This window comes from Hetaerina americana, unplaced genomic scaffold (assembly GCF_022747635.1).
Source record: "Hetaerina americana unplaced genomic scaffold, ioHetAmer1.1.p SCAF_37, whole genome shotgun sequence".
Taxonomy (NCBI): Eukaryota; Metazoa; Arthropoda; class Insecta; order Odonata; family Calopterygidae; genus Hetaerina; species Hetaerina americana.
In genome coordinates, this window is record NW_027286952.1 from 846,901 (window position 1) to 869,056 (window position 22,156).

Here is a 22,156-nt window from a genome sequence, read left to right on the forward strand (position 1 = left end):
AAGAAAAGACTCGTAAAAACTTTGATATGGAGCGTAGTTATGAACGGAGCGGAGCCATGGTTACTAAATCAGGATGATAGACGTAGATTGGAGGTTTTTCAAATGTGAATGTGGAGAAGGTGAAGTAGATAAAAAGGAAAACAAATGAAGAAGTGTGGTGGAAGAGGAGAGTGATGTGAGAGGAAATCACAAGGAGGCAGGAAAAACGGATGCAAATCATATAGTACTGCAGTGGGATGTTGAAAGTGATGATAAAGGGGAGGAGGTTAGGCAAACGAGGAAGGGGCAGAAATAGGATAGAAATATAGTACCAAATGAAGGAAGGAACAAAGTATGCAGAATTGGGCCTATTGTATGGTTCAATGCCATGTTGTGTTTTGTCAACAGAGAGAGTAACTCAGGGACCAGAGGGAATGGTCACTGTACCATTTAGTAGCTTGTGTCCATCAAAAACCTCCCTTAACCAGTTGATTACTAATAATATTTCATGAGTTCATTTGCTTCCAAGACACCTACTCAGTGGAATGCTTAGTTTCACTTAAAGCATATGGTGTATTCATTGAATGTTGTTTCATTAGTATTGATAATATTTTAATTTTTTTAAGGAGATACTGTCAAAGGAACTTTAACTATGGGAGAAGAGTGTTTGAATGTTCAAAAGGTGTTGATGTTTATGCATTTTTATAAATATTTAGCCTCAGAACTATGAACCAATTAGTATATGTGTCCTACAGGACAGGATTTAAGGTTACATCTTCATAATATACATCAAGATATTATCACTCGGTCATGAATGTACACTACTTTCATGATGACAGAAGTGGCACTGAGTTGGCTAACAAATAATTAACTTGCATGCTGTTTTAAAAAACTAAGGGCATTCAGTCTTAGGTAAAATATGAGGTGTCTATCTTAAATGTCTTGGAAGAAGGCGTGTAGAGAGTATTCATAGTATTTCCTCTGCATCTCCTGATAAATCTTTACCCAGGAACTGTGCATGCCATTCCAATTTATAAATAACCTCAAAGTTTTGTATAGACCAAGTTACTTCAGCAACACTCATAAAAATTTTATGTTTTAGCGACTTTTGAGTCTACATATGTTAAACAATGGGTTATGTGAATGACCTTGAAGAAATTGTGTTTTATAAATTAATAATTATTACCATTTAATCTATTTTACAGAAAGGGGATGTTCCTTGGGAATGCATTCCCTGGTGAAGGTGTCATGGAAGATAGCTAGGTGGTTTCCACAAAACCAATATGTGGTCAATATATCACACTATTGAAATTTTGGCTGCCTCTTAATATTTTATCCTGGTATTTTGCCATTAATATTAAAATGTTGAAGTTCCATTTTATCTCATTCTATTAGTGTCTTCTTACAGACAATACAAGTACTGGGCATCACAAAATAGATGAACTTATTCCTAGATGGATAGCCCTAAAAGGTAGGTTAAATAAGTCACTTATATGGTGTGTCAACTTGATTAAAAATACAAGAATTTGCATGGTGTCACACATTAAATCTAGAGAGCTTTGTCGCCAGTAGCTTACTTATTTACTAGAAGCAACCTGAATATTTGCAAGGGAAGTAAGTTTGGCCAATGGTGGTCTACAATGGACAACATGACTGATTAGTCTCGGTCATTCCACAGCAAAAAATCTTATAGGGCTCTAGATGCACTATTTTTACAGCCTCGTGTACCTATCCTGGGTGGGTTGAGTGACTTCAAGCTTTCAGGACTTTCTTACCTTATTATGACAGGACTACAAACTTGAGCGAAATAAATAGGACAAAATATTCCCTCTTCAATTGTAATTTAATCCAACTTGAGACGAAAATTAGTATTAAGCAGCGGGTATCTTATGATGGAAGAAGTGATTTATTCATTATTCTGTTGGTCACGAATGTGACAAAGAACATGTCATAAAGCTATTTTTGAATGATGTAAGAAAATAAAATAATAACAATAAACAAAAGCACACTTTAAAGAGATGCAGCAGTCAATCCTAAATAAAATTTAGAAAAATACAATGAAACACTACATACCCACCCCTCCATGTAACACAGATGAGAATCGCAGGTTATCACTCATAAACTCATCCTCAATGAAATAGCCCTTGATTAATAGTAGCTTCTTGAGTTCAGTTTCAAGCCCATGCACAGTGGGTTTATTTTCTCTATTCATTGGCAATTTGTTAAAAAATAGGTGAAGAAGAGAGATGAGGACCTCTCTTAAATAAAAAACAAGATTGCTAAATTAAATGCAATCGCCTCACCCACGAGTGATATCACAATGTATGGATTAGTTTGGTAAATATAAACCTGAATTTTTTTCAAAGCAAAGTAAATTAAAAAATATATATCCAAGCTAGCATCGTTACTTTGTATTAAAAAAAGAGTATCCTTCCGGGAGTTCTGATGGATACATTCCTCCTCCAAGCAGGAAAAAGTAACAAACTGGAGGCCCACCATTCAAAAGTTTGGGAACCTTTTCAACCGACCATGCACATTCACCTGAAAGGGTCTGGAACAACCAGACAGGCTTATTCCCAAATAGGTGTACTCGGGCCGCAATCCTGAGAATTATGTCAATGCATTGAAAAAGGAGTCTTGGGCAGAACTCACTCAACTCTTGAATCTACTTCTTCACTTATTTTTACTTAAATTTTTGTTATTCATATGAATGTACTATTCTTACTATAAGAGTAAAAAAAATTATTTGAAGGACATAAAGAAGGAAGTCTTGGCTGTTGGATGAAACTATTGCACTCTAGAGAATAATCAAGGAAAAAGCTAGATTTTGTAAATTGTCAAATACTCCTGAGGTGAGGTCAGATTATCTCAAAATGAATACGAAGAGTCAAGTTTATTCATCAGGAAAAATAAGAGATATAACCAATAATAAATCAAAAGAAGCATGGAATATAATAATCAAGGCAAATATTAAAAGGGTAGATGGCTCAATTCCTTATGTTTATGATCGTTGTGGTACAATCAATACAATGTGGTACAATTGTGGCACAGACCTCTCTTTCAAAGCCTTGGCATCTTAACAGTCCCTAGTGTTTTCATTTATAATTCGATAATTTTTGTAAAAAAGAACATGCATCTATTCCCATCAAATAATGGCACGCACGCCTATGGGACTCGGCCGGCCTCGGTGGCGGCGGGGTAACGTCCTCGCCTACCAACCCAGAGGTTGTGGGTTCGATTCCCACCTAGGTGGATTTCCCTCCATCTAGGGCTTGGTTGTATGTGATTGTCGTCAAATGTCTGTATTGTAGGGTTAGGTGGAAGAAGGGACTATTAGTCCCAACCTCGCCCAATTAAGTTGATAATAATAATAAAATGGGACTAAGGACAAGAAATCATCTGTGTGTAGTGACTGCTAGCATGACAATGATGTCCAAGGGACCTCGTTCTCTGTGCATCCAAATATTCAACAGGCTTCCCATTAGTTTAAAAAATGAGAAATCACTCTATTTTTAAAAATAAGTTATTGATGTACTTAAATGAAAAATGTTTTTACAGTGTGAATGACTACTTCAATTCTGGGTAATTCTGAATTTTATATTGTGTAAATCCTTAACTATGTGTGTAGGTGTAATTTTATTTTATTTTTCTTTTCTCTGGCTAGTAATCCAGTTACTGTACTTCTTCACGTACCCTATACGATTACATAATTGTATGATATTCTGTACCATACTATGTACTTGTCAATTGGGGAAATAAAATTATTATTATTAATCGTCACAGATTGTGAATAGAGTGAATGAATCTTTTATAAGTTTTATAAAAATCCAAGAAAATAGTCTAAAGAAAAAAGAGCTAGCTGTTCATCACCCAAGCACCCCAGGAACATTGCATCTATATCTCTGGGATTATAAAGAGGTATCAGTTTGTGTTCAGAAGATTTATAAAAAACCTTCTCCAGGGATGGAGGGAATGCCTCAAATATTGTTGTTGGAATGCAGGGATTACATTAATAAACCCCTAATTTATAAAATAAATGAATCTTAGGGGCGTGAAATTTTTCCTAACAAGTTGAAATTTAGGTAAACTATTCCAGCATACAAAAGTAAAGGGGTAGTAAAACCTGATAAAATAACAATGTATCAATATCTCTTTGGCCTCATCAACGTACACATATTAGTTCAGTTTTTATTTGAGATTAATAGGGTTTCTAGATAAATTCATAATTATTTCTGATTCACAATGAGGAAAGGCAGATTTACGGAGATAGCATACATGGATGTTTTCAATTTCATAAACTGTTCCTTGGATAACCAGAATTTAGTTCCTGCCTTGTTCCTATATGTGACTTGTGCCTTTGACCTCATTGAGCATCTATTGTCCTCATGTCATTGGCCTACTTTTAATTTAACCAGGCAGAGTGGGTGATAAAGGCATAGCCTTGCAATGACCAAGATAACTTAAGTATTTATTCCATAACATTTTCAAATCATTCAAACCTAATCATTTATGATTTAAGTAGTCACAGGTTTCTGGTTAATAGGCAAAATGTCTTAGACAGTGTCTGGATGTTGGTTTACGACAACAGACAAATTAAATTGCAAAAAGACACAGGTCCTTGCATTTAACCGTGCAACATTGCAAGAGTGTATTAATTTTAATCTCAATAATCATAGAAATATTTTTGCATCCAATATTAACTTTTTAGAACTACAAGTTCAACAAACTGGTGTGTACAATATTCATGTCAATAATTTCTGTTCGAAACTGCACACTGTGATGTAAACTATTCGGTTCCTGCAAACCACAGTGCCTCCAGAAGTATTAAAGCTCTTGTATTATTATAATTATTTCTCAAGAGCATCATATGGAATAGTGTTCTGGTGATGCTGCACAAAGTTTTTTAATTTCAAAAAATTAAATGATCTTACCATTCCTTCCATGTATATATGCCACGTCTGTCTTCATCAAAAATAATATTATTCTCCTTCACAATAATAGTGATATTCAACAAGAAATCACCACAACAGCCATAGAAGATACCACAAATCCACAATTTCATATGAATGGCCAATCGCAATGGGAGTCGGAATTTTTAACACATTACCACTCTCATTGGAAGTGAGCGATAAATTATGCAGTTTAGCATAAAAATGCAAGAGCCTCCTTCTAATGAAGTGCTATTTTTTACTGAATGAATTTTTAAAGGACAAGCAATTGTAGTGTGTTGTGTTTTTATTACACATTTAACTGTGTATATTCTTTTGTAAGCATTCTTCATACGGTTGAAATGAATGTGTATTTTGTACTCACAATTCTGCTTGATGACCTACTCTATAACTACATATGTATGGTCAGTGGACATTAATATGAATAGAATGGTTTCAGGCGTCACTTTCAGGGAGCAATTCATATCGGAAAAGAAAATACTTAGTTATTCCATATATATATATATATATATATATATATATATATATATATATATATATATATATATATATATGTATGTATATATATATATATATATGTATATATATATATATATATGTATGTATATATATGTATATATATATATATGTATATGTATATATATACATATACATATATATATGTATATATATACATATATACATATATATACATATATATATGTATATATATATACATATATACATATATATACATATACATATATATATATATATATATGCATGGGTTCGATTCCCAGACAAGGCACTCTGGGCACCTGCAGCTCCACCCAAGCTATGCGATTTTTCGGGTACCAGGTCTTTCTGGGAAACCATAACCGGCACAGGGAAAGGAACTGGCCCCCCTACCCTGATGTGTGAATTTCACACGCCGTATAGGGGGGCTTAGTACTGGGTGAACTCTACCATCACCTACCAAACCGACCTTCGGGTTGATTACTGTGTTTATGGTTTATATATATACATACATATATATATATACATACATATATATATATATATATATATATATATATATACATATACATATATATATTATTAAACGCTACCTAGGTTTCGACTTACATAGGACCTGATGATGACTTCGTAAGTCGAAACCTAGGTAGTGTTTAATAAAATATACGTGGAAGAACAAAGTCTTTTTTTTTCCAACATTAAATATATGATTATTTACATTATCTCATGACATCACTTGCCCCCACATGTGGGCATGGTCATCAGTGGCACGTGATGGACCCTCAATTTGGCTTATCCCCTGCCTTGCGAGCCACCCCCCTCCCCCATGGAAGCGAACCCCACTCATAAACACACTTTTCTCAACTGCCATGAACAAACAACAAATTCTGGGAACTGCCACACTTGCACTAAACTGTAGGGTTTGCACCAAGAGGCACATTACCATTTACTCAAGGGTTTTCCCGAAGTCCTACCAACGTCGAGGTCATGAAATCCTAAATACTGCTCACTCTGACCTTCACACTGAGAGGTCGTGCTGGGCAAATATTACGTACAATAATCGAGGAGCAAATTCACCTCTTTCCGTTCAATTTTGGGGTGAATTATTAATTTTGTGGAAGAGTAACAGTTGACCTGACAATGAGGAATAAATTACTTGAGCAAAATACAATTTCACCAAAAGTGAAAATGCAGCTCCAACAAGCAAGATTCAAAAATGTCACCTGCAAATAACGGAATGTCAAATCCAACTTTTTCCGCACCCACCAAAAATCATTGAAAATTAACCTGTGTGTTCGAGAAAAGCAATTTTTAAAAATCAGATTAGGAATGCTGGTTTATGGCAAAAAATGGGGACTCAGGTTCAAACAAGCAAGGGCCTAGAATGTTGTTGATTCTGGTCCTGTTCAAAGGAGGACACTTAGAAGCACTTCAGTTCAAGATGCTAATAAATACGAAGAAATTGCCACGGTGGAATACACACAGCAAACAAAATGGTTTGCATCATGAGAAGCACTCGAACAGACAGGTTAAGGCATTCAACGGGTGCTTCTCGCAGTGGTCGCACAAAATTGCACTAAATGTTGACAATGCAATTGCACATCCCAAAGTGGAATGTCATGTTACAGATATAGACAGTTTAGTGACCGAGGAAAGATATGATATGCATTTTGACACAGTATATATGTAACTCAAAGGATCAGAAAACATTGGGCAGGCATAGCACAAGGTTCAGTCAACACAAAACTTTCAGAGTGGTCCCGTACATTTCATATTGACCAGTCTCCACTCTATGTAAATGACCTCATCATTACAAAATACATCATGACAATTATAGACATTCAATACTTACATTTCTGTGAAGCAGCATGAAAATAAAAGGTAAACGCTGAGATAAATTGTTATTTCAATTATCAGTATTCTTGCAGCACTAATAATAATACTTAAAATAAGGATGGAAATATCATAATTTTGCTATCAATTATTTATCAAATATGATACTGTGTTAAATTTACATTAAATAGCAGGCAATGTAAATATTCTTACTAACAAATGATACTTTTTCTTTCCAAAGAAACTGCGGGAGATGCCGCAACAGTAACTTTTAACGGAGTCATCCGCTAATGTGCATTTCAATGGAAATATAAGCAAGCTTTCTTAAATATACTGAGCAATATTCCCTTTAAATGATCGTGGAAATGCTAATGAAAATAGTTCTTTTTTTCACATTGCCCAGATATAACTCATAATGACACAGAGATGAACATTGACATTCCTATGCAAGTTTCCCCTCTTGGCATTAGCTACAGCAAACTATCGATGATATCCGTGGGTTAATGTATGCCTGAAGAAGCACAGTTGAAAAGCACACAGATAATCAAAATACATAGAAAAGGGGTCATGATACTATCTACAAATTCGATTCTCATGAATCAAAATAGTTATTAAAAATAAGAGACTGTGATTTAGAGACAAATGAGTACTCCTTATTCATTTCTCACGATTAATTTGAGCTGTTTTAGCAATCGCCAAAGGAATTTCTTTATCCAATTTTCAGCCATTTTTATAGAAGGGTTGAATTATTGAACATATAATTGGGGCAAAGGTTTCGGCAGCATTGAATTGCATGTCTCTGCATTTTCAGGCTCTCCATACGGGTTGGTTGTCTTTTGGTAATGACAGTTTTGCTGGCCATCCTGCCTGCATCTTCAGGTCAAAGGTCCTTTGACCTGAAGATGCAGGTGGGCAGGATGGCCAGCAGAACACTCGCCACCAAAAGACAACCAATACGGATGAAGAACCCGGAAAAGCAAAGACAAGCTACTGAACACATAGTTTAAGAAGAGCAGAAAACAATCAGTTAAATAAGAGGCTAGCGGAATGTATTGCCTGAAAGCTGAACAAATGGCGTGTCCAGGATGAGCCACAACAATAATGATCGGAGGACAAAAATTGACAAAGATGGCCGATATGGATTCTCATTGGTTGTGATGCCCATTAATACAACACAATGTTGGTAATTATTGACTTATTTCTTACACACAGTGAAATTATATATTTGCACACCTTTAATGAGAACAAGGGATTCTCAACGAACGAATGTGAGGGAAACGATGATGGGAAGGCACAGACTCCACAAAAATGTTTAGATTAAAATATTCAACACTATCCCCAACTTTCCTTTTGTGGTCAAGATAAAAACTTTTAAGAGAGCCGAGGTTTTCCAAACTTCTGCTATTAAAAAAATGTATTGACGATTTAAAGAATTTGATTATCTTTCCATTTATAATTTCATCAAAAAATTTTGAAGTGCTGTGAAAAGAAAATAGCACGGATAATCAACAAAACAGATAATTGTCAAATTGATAATTGAGAGTATACCGTACATCAAAAGCAATCGCTTTTGGATTTTTTTCATCGCAACTGGACATTTTTAAATTGCATTTATTTATCTGCAGGCTATGTATCATCCATCTAAAGTCAGCCTGAGACAAACCAAAATACCAATGCAAATTGCATGGTTAAACTCAAAATTATTCTAACAACTGCAATAATTACCTTGATTTGTGTGAGGTTAATAGTTGTTACATCACCAACAGTAAGATTAGGATTGGCCTCTAATTTCTCCTTCTCCTTCTGGCGGAAATCCATAAATCTGTCGATTATAATACGAAGTTTCTCCCCAGCAGTCATGGGATGCATTAAAGAGCCATGCCCAGGGGTACCAGGGCAATTTATGCACACATCTGCAATCAAAAAGACAATACATTCAGAGAACTGCAACCGAGGAAATATCATTTGAAGAGCATGCATGCTGCAGCACAACAATCTGAAAAATTTATCAATGAAAAAATTGAAATAACCCATATTTCAGAATGGACCTGACCAATAAAAGTGCACAAACTATCCAAACCCATAGTGATTACCACTAAAAGGGATACAATTAGAACCAGTTACCAGACAAGTACCCCGTCAGTATTCTCAGCAAAACTTCACACAAATGAACTTTAGCTGAGAATGCATCAGTGGTCTCCTTAGTGGTAAATAACATATTTTATTTACAATTAATAAAATATGATTAAAATTAGAGCAGTGGGAACAATTGCCACAGAAAATCGGCAAGTAACTATGCAGGAAATAGCCATTATTTGGGATAAGAATGTCAGTTCAGCATATCATACGGACCAAAACTGGGGTTTTGACTTTTGTGACACCTGGCGTGTTCTTTGATCCTAAAAAATCAAAACTCCCCAATTCCCTCTTCGCCAAACAACTCGTAGATTGGAAACAAAATAGCAATTTGACCCAGAAATACTGCATATCCTCCCTGAAGGAGTAAAAATGGATGCTCTCGAGCAAATCGAGATTCGAAGGCACTTGGCAGACCAATTATCCTCCAAGTCACCGTCACATGCCCCGAAGCCCTTAAAACTGCTGAACTCCCAAATGCTTCACCCACTCACCCACTTGAGAGAGATCGACAAGATCCCGAAAATGAAGGAAATATTTTAGACAGCATGTAAATACCTGGTCGTATTGTTTTTAAGTAATTATCACCAAGAAGTAACCGAGATATCTGGATAAAATTTATCCTGCACATTAATTGATCCAATGAACATAGTGTTGTAAATGACAGCTATTAATGTTGATTTGTTTGGTTTCAGAAAGCCAGAGATGGAAGTAACTCGCAGTGTGGAGAAGGTAAGAAGCACCCTCGGTTTTCAAGGAAGAAACTACATGGGTGCTTTGAACTGCAAGAATACTCACCCGTTTAAATGTTTGCAACTGCATTTCTCCACACCCAGTAGCAGGGAAAATGTTTTCAAGCCAATAGCAATATTAAACCTTGAAAAAAATCAACACTTTCCATGATATTCTCCAAATGGACTGGTCCAATTGCAGCAATTTGTCTGCCTTTTCTAAGATTTCCTCTTTTCCTATTCACTCTCCAACCTGATTTCACATCAATTTTATGTAAACCTATTTAATGCACTATTTCCTTTTAGACTGACTTGAAAACAATCAACATCCACAAGTAAGCAAAAAAGCAATATTTGAATGGGATCCTCACTGATATTCCTCAATGGGATCCGAAGGCCTCGAAAAACATGAGCCACCACTTACGAAATTCACCTTATCCCTGCACATCTTATGTCCACTTCTAACATTTACATCACTCATGGCTCTATCAGTCATGATTCATCCGGGTTTGGTAAATATCCAGGACATTTAATGTACTTGAACACAGAGAACACTTCATTTGCCCACACACTGTTGCTTTGTGGATTACTAGCCCGAGTCAAGGCTGCTTGGGAAATGAAGGGCCCTCATAGCAAATGCAAGTGGAAAAGTAAGAATAAGTGAGCCACTTACGCCAAATGCTCCTCTCGCCATTGTAGAGCACAAATTCCTCCGAGGGGCTGGCCATGCCCTCATCAAGGGAAAACCCTATGTTCAGCTTTTTAAAATCTTCAGTGTGAACAAACTTCTTCATTCCATCCGCTCCACCAATCTCCTCATCTGACAAAACCAAGCAAGAGAGGTGAGAGAGGCTTGCTTCAGAGGAATCTTCTATTAATCAAAAAGAGAAGTTTCTACCATGCAATCTATCATTCTACTATGATACCAGGTTGATCCATTACAAAATGTGGATTGCTAAGATAATGCATTTAATGTAAAATATGTTAAAGGGCTCACATAGTGTTGAAAGACAACCACCACTTAGAAAGTCACAATATCAACCACTATTGCTATCACTACCTTCGTTTCAGAGTACTAAAAGGATTTAAGGCACAGGCAGATCTTAAAATTGAAAAAAAATAACATGATGCTGTTAACTGTTAGAAAGTTTGAAAAAATAATGAGTGAGTATGCAAACAAAAAAGAAATATGACCTTACGTGTATCACCACAAAAAATATGGAAGACAATGTGCAGGCATCAAATGAGACTAGCCTATATATCTTTCAGGGCTGCAGGATTTAAAGGTATTCACTGAGAATATGCTAGAAATAAAGATTCCTTCACCCCAACACTACTCATTGTCATAATACAGTCAAAATGTCATTGCAAAGACAACACACATACATAAAATACATTTATACTGAGCAAAATCAATAATATTTTACATACCATACGACTGAAAATTTCCTGATAAACAAGTCATCATATTGGCAGGAAGAACCAATCAATATCTGAATCTTTTGAAAAAGCCCGATTATTACACACACACTCACACACAAGGATCTTTCTTTTTCCTCAACTCAAAGCTAGGGGCAAAAATCCAGTTTTCTCCATGAAGAAAACTTGATTTTTTCAAGTTTTCTGAAAAACAAACAAAATAATTAGGATAGATTTCTTCAAGGTAATTAGGGCCCTACATCACAACCTTGAGCTATGTGTGATTTATTCCTTTTTTAAATATATTTCACTTATGATAACATTACTGCATTGAAAATTATTTTGACACCAAACAATCAACAGTCAACACCTTATTCATGACAACGCACCAATCCACAGATCCAAGCAATATACTTATTATTCGTATGTACATATATTCTCCAGCAAGAAAACCATCATTTAATACAATCTGGTAAATTTTCAATGCATAATTATAATTTACAAAAAATCAACATTTTACAATATTATTGGTTCATAATTAATAACATAAACATGTATATATGCATCATTGCATATGTATACTATGATTACAAGCTAAGTTTTGAAGTTAACATAAGATTAGGGCAATACTACACTTAAAATGCACTTGGCTATACAAAATATGTTTTTCGTACAAACTACTGTCCTGAATCTTGCAAACAAACCTGAAAAAAAACACTGGAAGATTGGAAATGTATGATTATTTGCAATATTTCAAAACCACATTCATCTTAAGGATGAGAGTGCAGTCATTAACTTCCCGCACTGCCCAACATCATAGCAAATGCCGAAGTCTCACACTTGCTACACACATTAATATTCCCCTTTGCTTTAATGAAAAACTTTTGACCATAACACAGTTTCAGAAAATAGCAATTTTGTATTTGAAAAAATTTCAATAAAATTAACTTTTTCCTTGCAAATTTTTTGGTCGATCAATTCTTTAGATATAGTAACTAATAGAATTTTTACAATTTAACAACTGAAACTCTACAAGTTTAAAATAAACACATGAATGACAACTTTAACCACTCCTAAGGACCAAAAAACTGAGCCCGAAAATTGTAGGCATGAGATCAGACAAACAGAGCTCACAATATCAAGCCTCTCCCACTAATATTTTAAGAGCTGGGGACACCTTACTTTGATTCAACAATTTGTCGATTTATGGGTGACTGGGGTCATGAGTCCTTTACATATATTCATTCAAAATCTGATTAGCCATTATCTGGCTAAAATTCAAATAATTTTCTTTTGAAGAAAAATGCAACATTTTATGGAAAATAAGTCATGCAGCTGCAAATTCTCACTTTTAATTCTTCGCTACCATTTATCAATACAACTACCTACAAAATACAAGCATGCCCTCGGCACAGAGGAGTGTCGGATAAGGTAAATGTGCTCCTTGGAGCTGAGTGGGTCAGTAACTAAGGACCCCTTCCTGACACAAGGCTTCCTCATATGTAGTAGCCCACTTAAGATATTTGTAAGCAGAACTATAGGTTTTCCAAATTAATAACTGCTACAAGGGTTCAGAAGTGTCCAATGTCCATTAGATCCAACGCTATGAATGAAGCTTAAGGCAGCAGAGAAATGTAGTTAAGAGCTCAAAAAATAAATTGATCATCGTAAAGTGGAGTTTTAATTCCAAAGAAACTGCGGGAGATGCCGCAACAGTAACTTTTAACGGAGTCATCCGCTAATGTGCATTTCAATGCAACAATTTCAGAGCGTAAAAATCATTCGCCTTGACTGGGACTCAGAGTTTTTTTCTCTCACTCAGGAAATTTCAGAGTTTAAGAGGACGCCTCGGTAGCTTAAGCGGCTAAAGCACTCGACCGGATATTGAGGGATCTGGGTTCGAGTCCCAGTCAAGGCGAATGATTTTTACGCTCTGAAATTGGAGTTTTAATCTTAGTGTCCGAGAGCTTACATCACTCCCAGTTGATTTCTCAAACCATTTCCTGAATGAAGAACTAGCATTTGAATCTAGCGTAATGCTGATTAATCTGAAGGACTATGACTTCATTGTCACTACTATTTACCATTCTCCCTCCAGTAATTTCGAAATATTCCTAACCAAAATGATGGAACTATTGGAAATAATTCATTATTCTCTCCAATGTCTTCTACCAATCATAACCGGTGACTTTTAACTGTGAACTTCCGATGAATTCCAGATCAAAGTATAAATTCCTCCATTTACTATCATTATTTAGCCTGCATACCACCACAGATGAACCCACAAGAGTTCAACCTTCCTCTGCAACCCTCAATGATAACATTCTAACCAATATCGATACAGGACTAATAACCACCAGAGATCGTGAGTGAGGGTAACGCCTAGGTTGAGTCTACACATTCCATTTTGGTGTTCCCAATGCAGTAGGCATTCTAGTAGAAATTCCTCTTTTTCCAAAAATTAATCCCTACACACTTTTTTTAAAAATGTAATTCTAACTGTGAAGTGTCGCACCAGGGTTGTAAAGCATCAAAATCATCTGATAAAGCTGCAGTGTCCCCAGGATCACGGATATCATGATAAACCGCTGAATCAACAGCAAATAAACGTATCTTACTGGTGACTACAGAAGTTCACATAAAGTAGTCATATAAGACTCCCAATTCAATGCCATCTCTTCATCTCACCTCACACCAGCCCTAAGTGCGTGCCTTCCCTGATCTCCTGATAGCTGTTTCCCTGCCCTCGGCCTTGACTCCCCGTCCCTATTTCATCTGGTCAGTTCCTTTTTCTTGTTCTCTTCACTACTGCCATCTGCTGGACTGTGTAAGGATTTCTAGTGGCAATAACCTCCTTACACATCCTTCCAAGCATGACACTTACCCCATGGGCTAATTCCATAGACGCACAGACTCATTTCTACATTTGGTTCCATCATATTTTCCTGAGATAAATAGATGTATTTGAGGTGACTTCCCATTTCTTTCCTCAGTAGTAGTGTTTTCTACATTATACCATCACTCAATGGCCGCTCCAACGGGGTCAGATGTATTTTGCAGCCACCTCGTCGAGAGACAGATGCTGAATGGACTATCTTTTCCTGGGTCCTACCTGCCACCCTATGGTGCAGACATGGGTGACCCTACTGGGAGCAATTACCATTGCACTCCCAGTAGCACAGCCCTAGGGGTCATCAGGACACAAAAGCTCTCCATCCAAGTAAAGCTCATGGTCCATGAGGAGAATAATAGATTTTATGGAAATTTTAATAAAAATAATTCGGTGATGAGTGTTTATCCTAGGATATAATCATCCCTAAGTGGTCAAGTACAAAAAGAAGCAAATTCGCCTCCATTACAGTACCACCATCATGAACATATCTAAATAAACCCTTATAAAAGTTATCAATACATCAAATTTGGGCACGGGATTGGCAATGTATTAGCCTAAGCAGCTGAAGGATATGGAATTAATTAAAATGTTAAACAGAATTACAGCATTAGCTTGAATATACCTACTTCAGAAGGTTCTCAATTCCAGAGATTTATAAGGTTTTTAATTTCCTTTCAAAATCCATATCAACAAAACATTAGTCTTATTGCTATATGATCCATAATTTGGACTTCAAATCACCCATTTGCACAATATTATGGGCAGAACTAGAGTTAAAAATATACCCATATCACTCAAGTTTTAGATAACACATGCAAACCACTATCTCAGAGTTTTTGAACTTAATAGCTTAACTTGAAAAATAGTCGATTACACTCTCAAAAATATTACAATTTCTCCGTTTCTCAGGAATAAGTACGCAATCACTGGAATTACGCATTTTCAGTAATAAAGAACTACGTAATTTAAAGTGGGTTTCCCCACTTGGAACAATTGAACATTCTTGATTTTAAGCGTCTTGATTTTATGTGTGCACGAACGATATTAATAAGTATGTAGTTAGCAGGCGTCAACGTCGTCAGAAATTCATCAAAATATATAATCATACACAATAAAAAACCTACCGGGCACAAATGACATGTGCAGCGTTCGCCTCAGTTTAACTTCGTGGAATTTGAGTCTTCGTACAGCTTCAATATACTGAATGCCAACACATTTCATGTCCTGAGAGCCCCGGGCATAAATGTTACCATTGGCATCTTTGTCAGCTGAAAATGGGTCATGAGTCCACTTTTCCTGAAGAATAAAATAAAGCTTCAAAAATAAAGTTTTAAAATGCAACAGAGTGATTCTAGTGCATTTGCTACCGATAAAATTCATGTCCCCTGGAAGTCAGGCAGTGTCACAACGAAATTGCTTAAACGTGGACACTTACCTTTATTTCAAACGAAAGCTATTTTACTACAAAAATCCTGGTCAATCAGCGAACGACACAAATACTATTAAAAATGTAGACATATTGCACCACCAACTATGTACCGAACATAAAGTTCTTCATACTTACGGGATAAACAGGAACGACGTCCATATGAGAATTTAGCAATACGGTAGGCAAATTGGGCTCTTTCCCTTCCCATGTTATTATTACAATTGGTTTTTTAGGAACTACTTCATAAACCCGATAAGGCAGCCCTAAACTCTTAGCTTGTCCTCGCAAAAATTCCACGCATGGTCCTTCGTAAATAGACAAAATAAAATAAGCATATTGAAAAACAAGAATTATTTAATTGCTCAGTTCGTTTTTCGCGCATTAATAAACGTCTAATTGCCATTACACACAACAATGAAATAAAATAGAAGAGTAACAGGATGTAATTACCGTAGTCAACATTTGGCTGTACGGAAGGGATTCTTAAATAAGTTCGAAAATTTGCTACGGCCTCGTCTTCCATTATAAGTTAACCTCTACCGCTTGGCCCAGGACAGAATGAGAGCTGGAAAGTTACATTTACTCGCTTTTATATGAAGCTTCCCTCGGATGGGAACGCATTGCAGACCGGCAGCTTGCGCAACTGTTTGAGAGCAACAAAGACAAGCAACCGCCCCCACGGAGGAAATGAAAGATTATGGTTACTCGCGAGAGTGCTGCATTACGGTTCATTCATTCCACGGAAAGCATCCGACTTACAATGAGGTACTAGCCAAATTTCCCTTAAAGAGGACATGAGTTAAATAAAGAAATATCACCCCTTACTCTGCTTCCTATCCAAGCCTTTTTATTAATACTAGATTCTTACAAATGATTTATAATTATACATCATAAGGCCCTAGAGAATTATCTTAATTTGCTTAATTCACGGAATCTCTTGTGTGAGAACGTATCAGATTTTTAAAAAGTCTGCAAAGAATCTCTGGTATATTTCTTAATAATCTTGCGTGGATTTGTGAATGATGTCCGTTAAGGTCCATGTTGTGTTAATATATTCTTGCCTGATGAGTCCTAAACATATAATCTGATCTCCAAATAGTTCAGGTTCAACCTTGCAGCCGGAGATTACTTTTGTGATTACTTATCTTAAGTACGACCTTCGCCTGAAAATCTGATAGTGGAACGTTACAGACCATTTCTATTTTTTTCTCCAACAATTCCATCCATCTCGCTCGGCTGTCATAGGTATTGAGCATAGTGATAAATGCCATATTTATCTTTTAATTTACTGGTTTTTATTGCTACTCTAAAACATTTTCTTGCCTACAACATATACTTCCAAACTCCCTTTCAAATATTTCATTCCCTTTTCACTTCCCAATGCTCCAACTGCCACCAGTATTTTCTCTTATCGAAAGTTAATTTTCCAGCACTATTATGCGTGCGGCATCTAACGATTTTTTACTGAGCCAAACAATATTTTCAATACTTTACAACAGATCGAAGTCGTGCATGCGAAAACCAAAGCATATGTTTCATTGCTTACTACAGTAAACGAGGTTCTTCGCCGTCAAAATCTTTTTATATTAGTATTCATAGCACACCACTCATACGACTAACTTGCCGTAAATTTCATTACACGTTAATAATGACTTTTTGAGTAACTTAATTTGGAACTTATAATTCAGTAGGTGCAAGTAGGTATCTAATGTCAATTTAAATAAATAAACTGTAGGAAATCATCCCTTTCCCTTTAAAAACAAGGGTATGTCTTCGCATGTCAGTCGTCTTTTTTTATGATAAAAGATGGTCACAATGCACCTAAAATAAAACGTGAGAATATGTTAACTGTCTGGTAGCATGAGAGAATAGTCCAAATGGAAGTCACTTTAACGAACTCTTTTAATTGCCCTCTTTATTTCAGCAATTCCAAGGCCAGGAAAAGGTTTTGTTCCCCTTGAATTTTAATGAATAGTTCATTTATATGAGCCTGTTACTGTTACAATGAGGGAATATTACGCTACTGGAATAATCATGATCATGAGAACATTTTGTCGTGAACACGGAGCATTAAGGTCTGAATTATCCTCAGCGATGTCTCCGAAAATGACGAAAATTACCGACGTAATTTTCATCATGATCCTTTCATGATGGTAGTAAGATTCTAATTCACAGATTGATTGCATCGTAATAATGAAGATGGCTATTACGTAATGTTGTTGATGTTCCATCTGCAAGACGGGAAAACGGCTTGAAGCAATCGATGAATGCATATACTTACGTTCTCGTGCTCGTCTTCGAGGATCAGTCTCTGCAGAGCCAGAGAAATGATTTAGGTGGCAGTCAATCAGCGAGTGTTATTATCACTACTCGTTTTCGTATCCTGCGCCCCTGAGGTTGACATCTCGTACAGTAATATGACTTGTGCATGTTAACATTCAAAGTCATTATAAAAGGCTCTTGAAATCGTAATAAATTTTTGACTCATATCTAGCTTACGTCATCAAATATTTATTCCAAAATCTGAACAGATAATCATTATTACCAAAGTTTTTAATGTAAATATGTCTTCAGACTGCAAGGATCGATCTGATGTCTTGTAAATTCAAGCAACTAACCTCCTCAATCATGAGCTTGCTCTTGTAGCCAACCATTCCACTTCCACATTTAGTATTTCCCATTTCACACACGTCCTATGATTTCTTATTTTTAATCTCTGACCACTTACCTTGTTGTGTGTGCTTTTCCTATTCAATTATTTTATCCAGTATTTTCTCACTTACGCTGGGCTTTGTTAGACTCCAACACCTGGGAATTTTTTAACTTAACTGAAAATGAAACTTGCTCTCATGTTTTTAACGTTGATGATTGATCCCGATACCAATTTTATAATTTCTAAAATGCATATTAAAAAAAACCTTAAACACAGCAATACACCCGAAGGTTGGTTTGGTAGGTGATAGTAGAATTCACCCAGTTCTAAGCCTGATGGATTATTTTATGTTACCTTTCCTAAATTTAGAAGAAGAGTAAAAGCTTGCCCCTAGCAACTCTTGGATTATAAATTAAATTCACAGTTTTAAGAATATGTTAAGGATCTTTGTCATACAATTGCATTAAATCCACTCTCTTCAAGGTTATCTCTTTTCAAGAATTAGGGCCATGTTCATGCATTGAAAACCTATTTACCAATAGTTATTTATAATCAATTTGGAAACATTTTTGACCTAGAATACTATGGAAAGGCACTTTGATATTATTATAGGAATACTACCGCTTAAGATAGGTTGTCAATTAGCATACATAATACAATGGTGCACAATACACTTTCTTGCCTCTTCTAACTAAACACAGCCTGAATTCTGTCTCCACAATAAGCCCCTCCTCAATTCTACATGCTTACTCCCTTCTATCTGACAGACATGCCAATCTTATTCCCCTTCCCTTCCCTGCTTACCTAACTTTCTCCCCTATCACAGTCTCAAAGACATCGTTAAACAAAAAGCTCGGCAAGCATTTTCCCGGCCTTTTTTGAATTTCTCCTAAACAAACCCTATCCTCTCCCACCATCTGAAATCTTTCTGGAACCCCGGACATTTTACATGTATCCCTACATCTTTTCTGCCGTCTAAAACAAATCTTCATTATATTTTGGCCCTTGCACCTGCAGTATTCTATTGTGTTTTCCTTGCAGTCAGTTCTTGTTCCTAAACAGTAGTCCCCCACTTCACTACCATCTCTTCCTTTGCTTACTGTTGTGTTTCCATCCCCCAAAACTGTCAAATGTCTCCTTCCAGGAGCACCCGCAGTTATGTCCTCTAATTGATCATATGTCCTGACAATCATATACCCATCCCACTTTACCATATACCTTTCTGAGTCGCCTGGCATTATCCATGTATACCCTATATACCTTTTGTGGTGTCTAAACCAAGTTTTGGTTATGACTATCCCTGTCTCCTGCAGATTCAATTGTGTTCTCCCTGCTGTCATTTCTCATTCCTAAACTAGTCCCCCACCTCACACCCATCTCTTCCTTTGCCTACCATCACATTCCAATCGCCCATCACCATTAAATGTTTCCCTGTGGGAACACGCGATTATGTTACTGATTGTATTTCCTATCGACTTCTTCCTCATGATTGCTTGGTGCCATTAAACAGGAGCAATCACCAAGTTCATTGGGTGTGCTTTTACTTCTACAAGTAATCTATCTGTTGCTTGCTTGACTACGCTTCTTCCTACCTTTTTTTCAATAATGGCAACCCTTCGTCCCCTCAGCTGTACACTTCTCAATAACTATCACTCCAGTAATCCCCGCTCTTATCTCACCTCACATTGACCTAAAATATCTATATTTCCTCTTTTCATCTCTCACTTTATATTCCCTAAGTTTCTTGTCCTCAATGGCATCCTAACAATCCAAGTCCCTGTTGTAATTAATTCAGAACATTGACTTTTACGGCTCACAAATTACTATTTAGGAGAAGAGTAAAATTAGATTTGTCGCACTAGTTTTGAAATCCAAGGCAATAGTGGCTGTTGTCTCCTAATTTTGAAATTGCATTTCTGCTGAACTGAGTAGCTGGTTTTCCAACAACATTTGAAGCCTGAATGTTGAGAAGCCCCTAATCATTTGCTTTTAAAAAAGTGTTTATCCTGTTGTGATGAGCCAGTTAATCCTGAAAACGAAAATTCCTCATGCATCCAGAATGAAATTTCTAGGGTTAGATTTTGATGCCTCACTAAACTGGGAGCCTCATACCGATACCTTGGTTTCCAAGTCAAGTGACAGATGCCATTTAATAAGAAGCAAATTATGTAAATACACAGAAAACCAATTGTCAGAAGTGTTGAAAATAATTTTAGAAATATCAATTTTTACATATGCCTGCCATGGGTGACCCTACCAGGAGTAAATGTGGCATTGCTCCAGCCAGCACAGCTCTAGGAAGCTTCGGAAGGCACACACCCTTCCGCCAAGTCGAGGATGTTAGTCCATGGGGGGGCAGAAGCATATATGGAGAAATAATAATTCACCTGGAAGGCCTATGCTAATTAACTGGAGAACCAACCAAAGAAGACTAAGAAAAGTGTACCCATAATTTTAACCCATTTTTTTAACAGCAAAATGAAGCAAAGGTTCTCTTATCAATGGAGAAGATATGCAAGTGATGTGATGTGATGATAGCCTTGATTTATTTTATTGGAATAGAAATATCTCAAAGGATACTCACATATGTTGGATGCTGCACACATCGATTACAGCAGGTTACTGGCATCATGGTAGGATTAGATAGGGATATAGCGAGTAACAAATAGGAATATCAAGGTAATCATTGGCTTAATCAGAAGTCATCATAGGAATAGCAATCTCAATATTTACCACAAGCATATAAAATCAGAACCATGTAGTCAGGTGAAAAGATTATCATATAGTTTTTGCACTCGCCTGCAATTAGTTTTTGTAATATATCATGTACATTTGATGTACATACATTTCCTGGATAAGTCCTATATTTGTATGTACTAACAAATAGCTGGACAAAAATTATTATTATTCAATGTTTAAAAATATACTATAAATGGCAACATGAACATAATTTCATCCCATAAGTCATACAGATTACATATAAACAAGGGTAACATGATTTCAGATAAACTTTTGATTTGCCTGTATAGGTGCACCTGTTATTAAATAAAGATATTAAATGAAACAAAAAGGATTTAAATAGTACCTTTACAAGTAAAATGTGTTTCTACTTTTCTTAAAATTATTCAGACTAGTTTTCAATCTTGTTTCGAGTTGCAGATTATTGAAGTCTTCTTAATTGTTCTACATTTATTGTATAGCAGTATTTAGGGCAAGTTTGGTTGGGGCAGTCCGAGAAAAGTGGGAGTCCTCATTCCTTTTTTGATCAAGTCTACATGTACACCTGGTTTGGAGGTGGAGTTGACATGAATTAACTTTAAATATGATTTTGAATATAAATGTCAGAGCATTGAGCTTGGTTAAATAAGTGAGAGAGAGAATGTTACTTGGGGAGAATGATTGTCTTTGGAAGTGACAAGGGAATTTAAGATTCCATGCAGTGAATTCAAAATTGGCGTCAGTCATGCGAGCACATTGGTGGTCTGATGATCAAGGGATAGTCAAGGGAATGGGATAATGCAGAGAGAGGGGATGGAGAGATGCCTGGAGTGAGGAAGGCCAAGAGGAGAAATTTGCAAGCACAAAGAGAGGTTCACTGATCATAAAGGTGTATGCAGAGCTTAATCAAACCAATCTTAG

At 36.2% G+C, this 22,156-nt stretch overlaps 1 protein-coding gene across 1 annotated transcript in view; it reads right to left on the reverse strand.

The window, feature by feature from the left end:
• Positions 1-16,502, reverse strand: part of LOC139691541 (aminoacylase-1-like) — a 36,111-nt gene extending 19,609 nt beyond the window's left edge. The window contains exons 1-5 of the mRNA XM_071589414.1: positions 16,315-16,502; positions 16,000-16,169; positions 15,560-15,731; positions 10,797-10,943; positions 8,982-9,169 (exon numbers count right to left, since the gene is read on the reverse strand). Of these exons, the coding sequence (XP_071445515.1) occupies positions 8,982-9,169; positions 10,797-10,943; positions 15,560-15,731; positions 16,000-16,169; positions 16,315-16,387 (750 nt within the window). The 5' untranslated portion in view covers positions 16,388-16,502. The remainder of the gene's footprint in view (positions 1-8,981; positions 9,170-10,796; positions 10,944-15,559; positions 15,732-15,999; positions 16,170-16,314) is intronic.
• Positions 16,503-22,156: the final 5,654 nt, after the last annotated feature.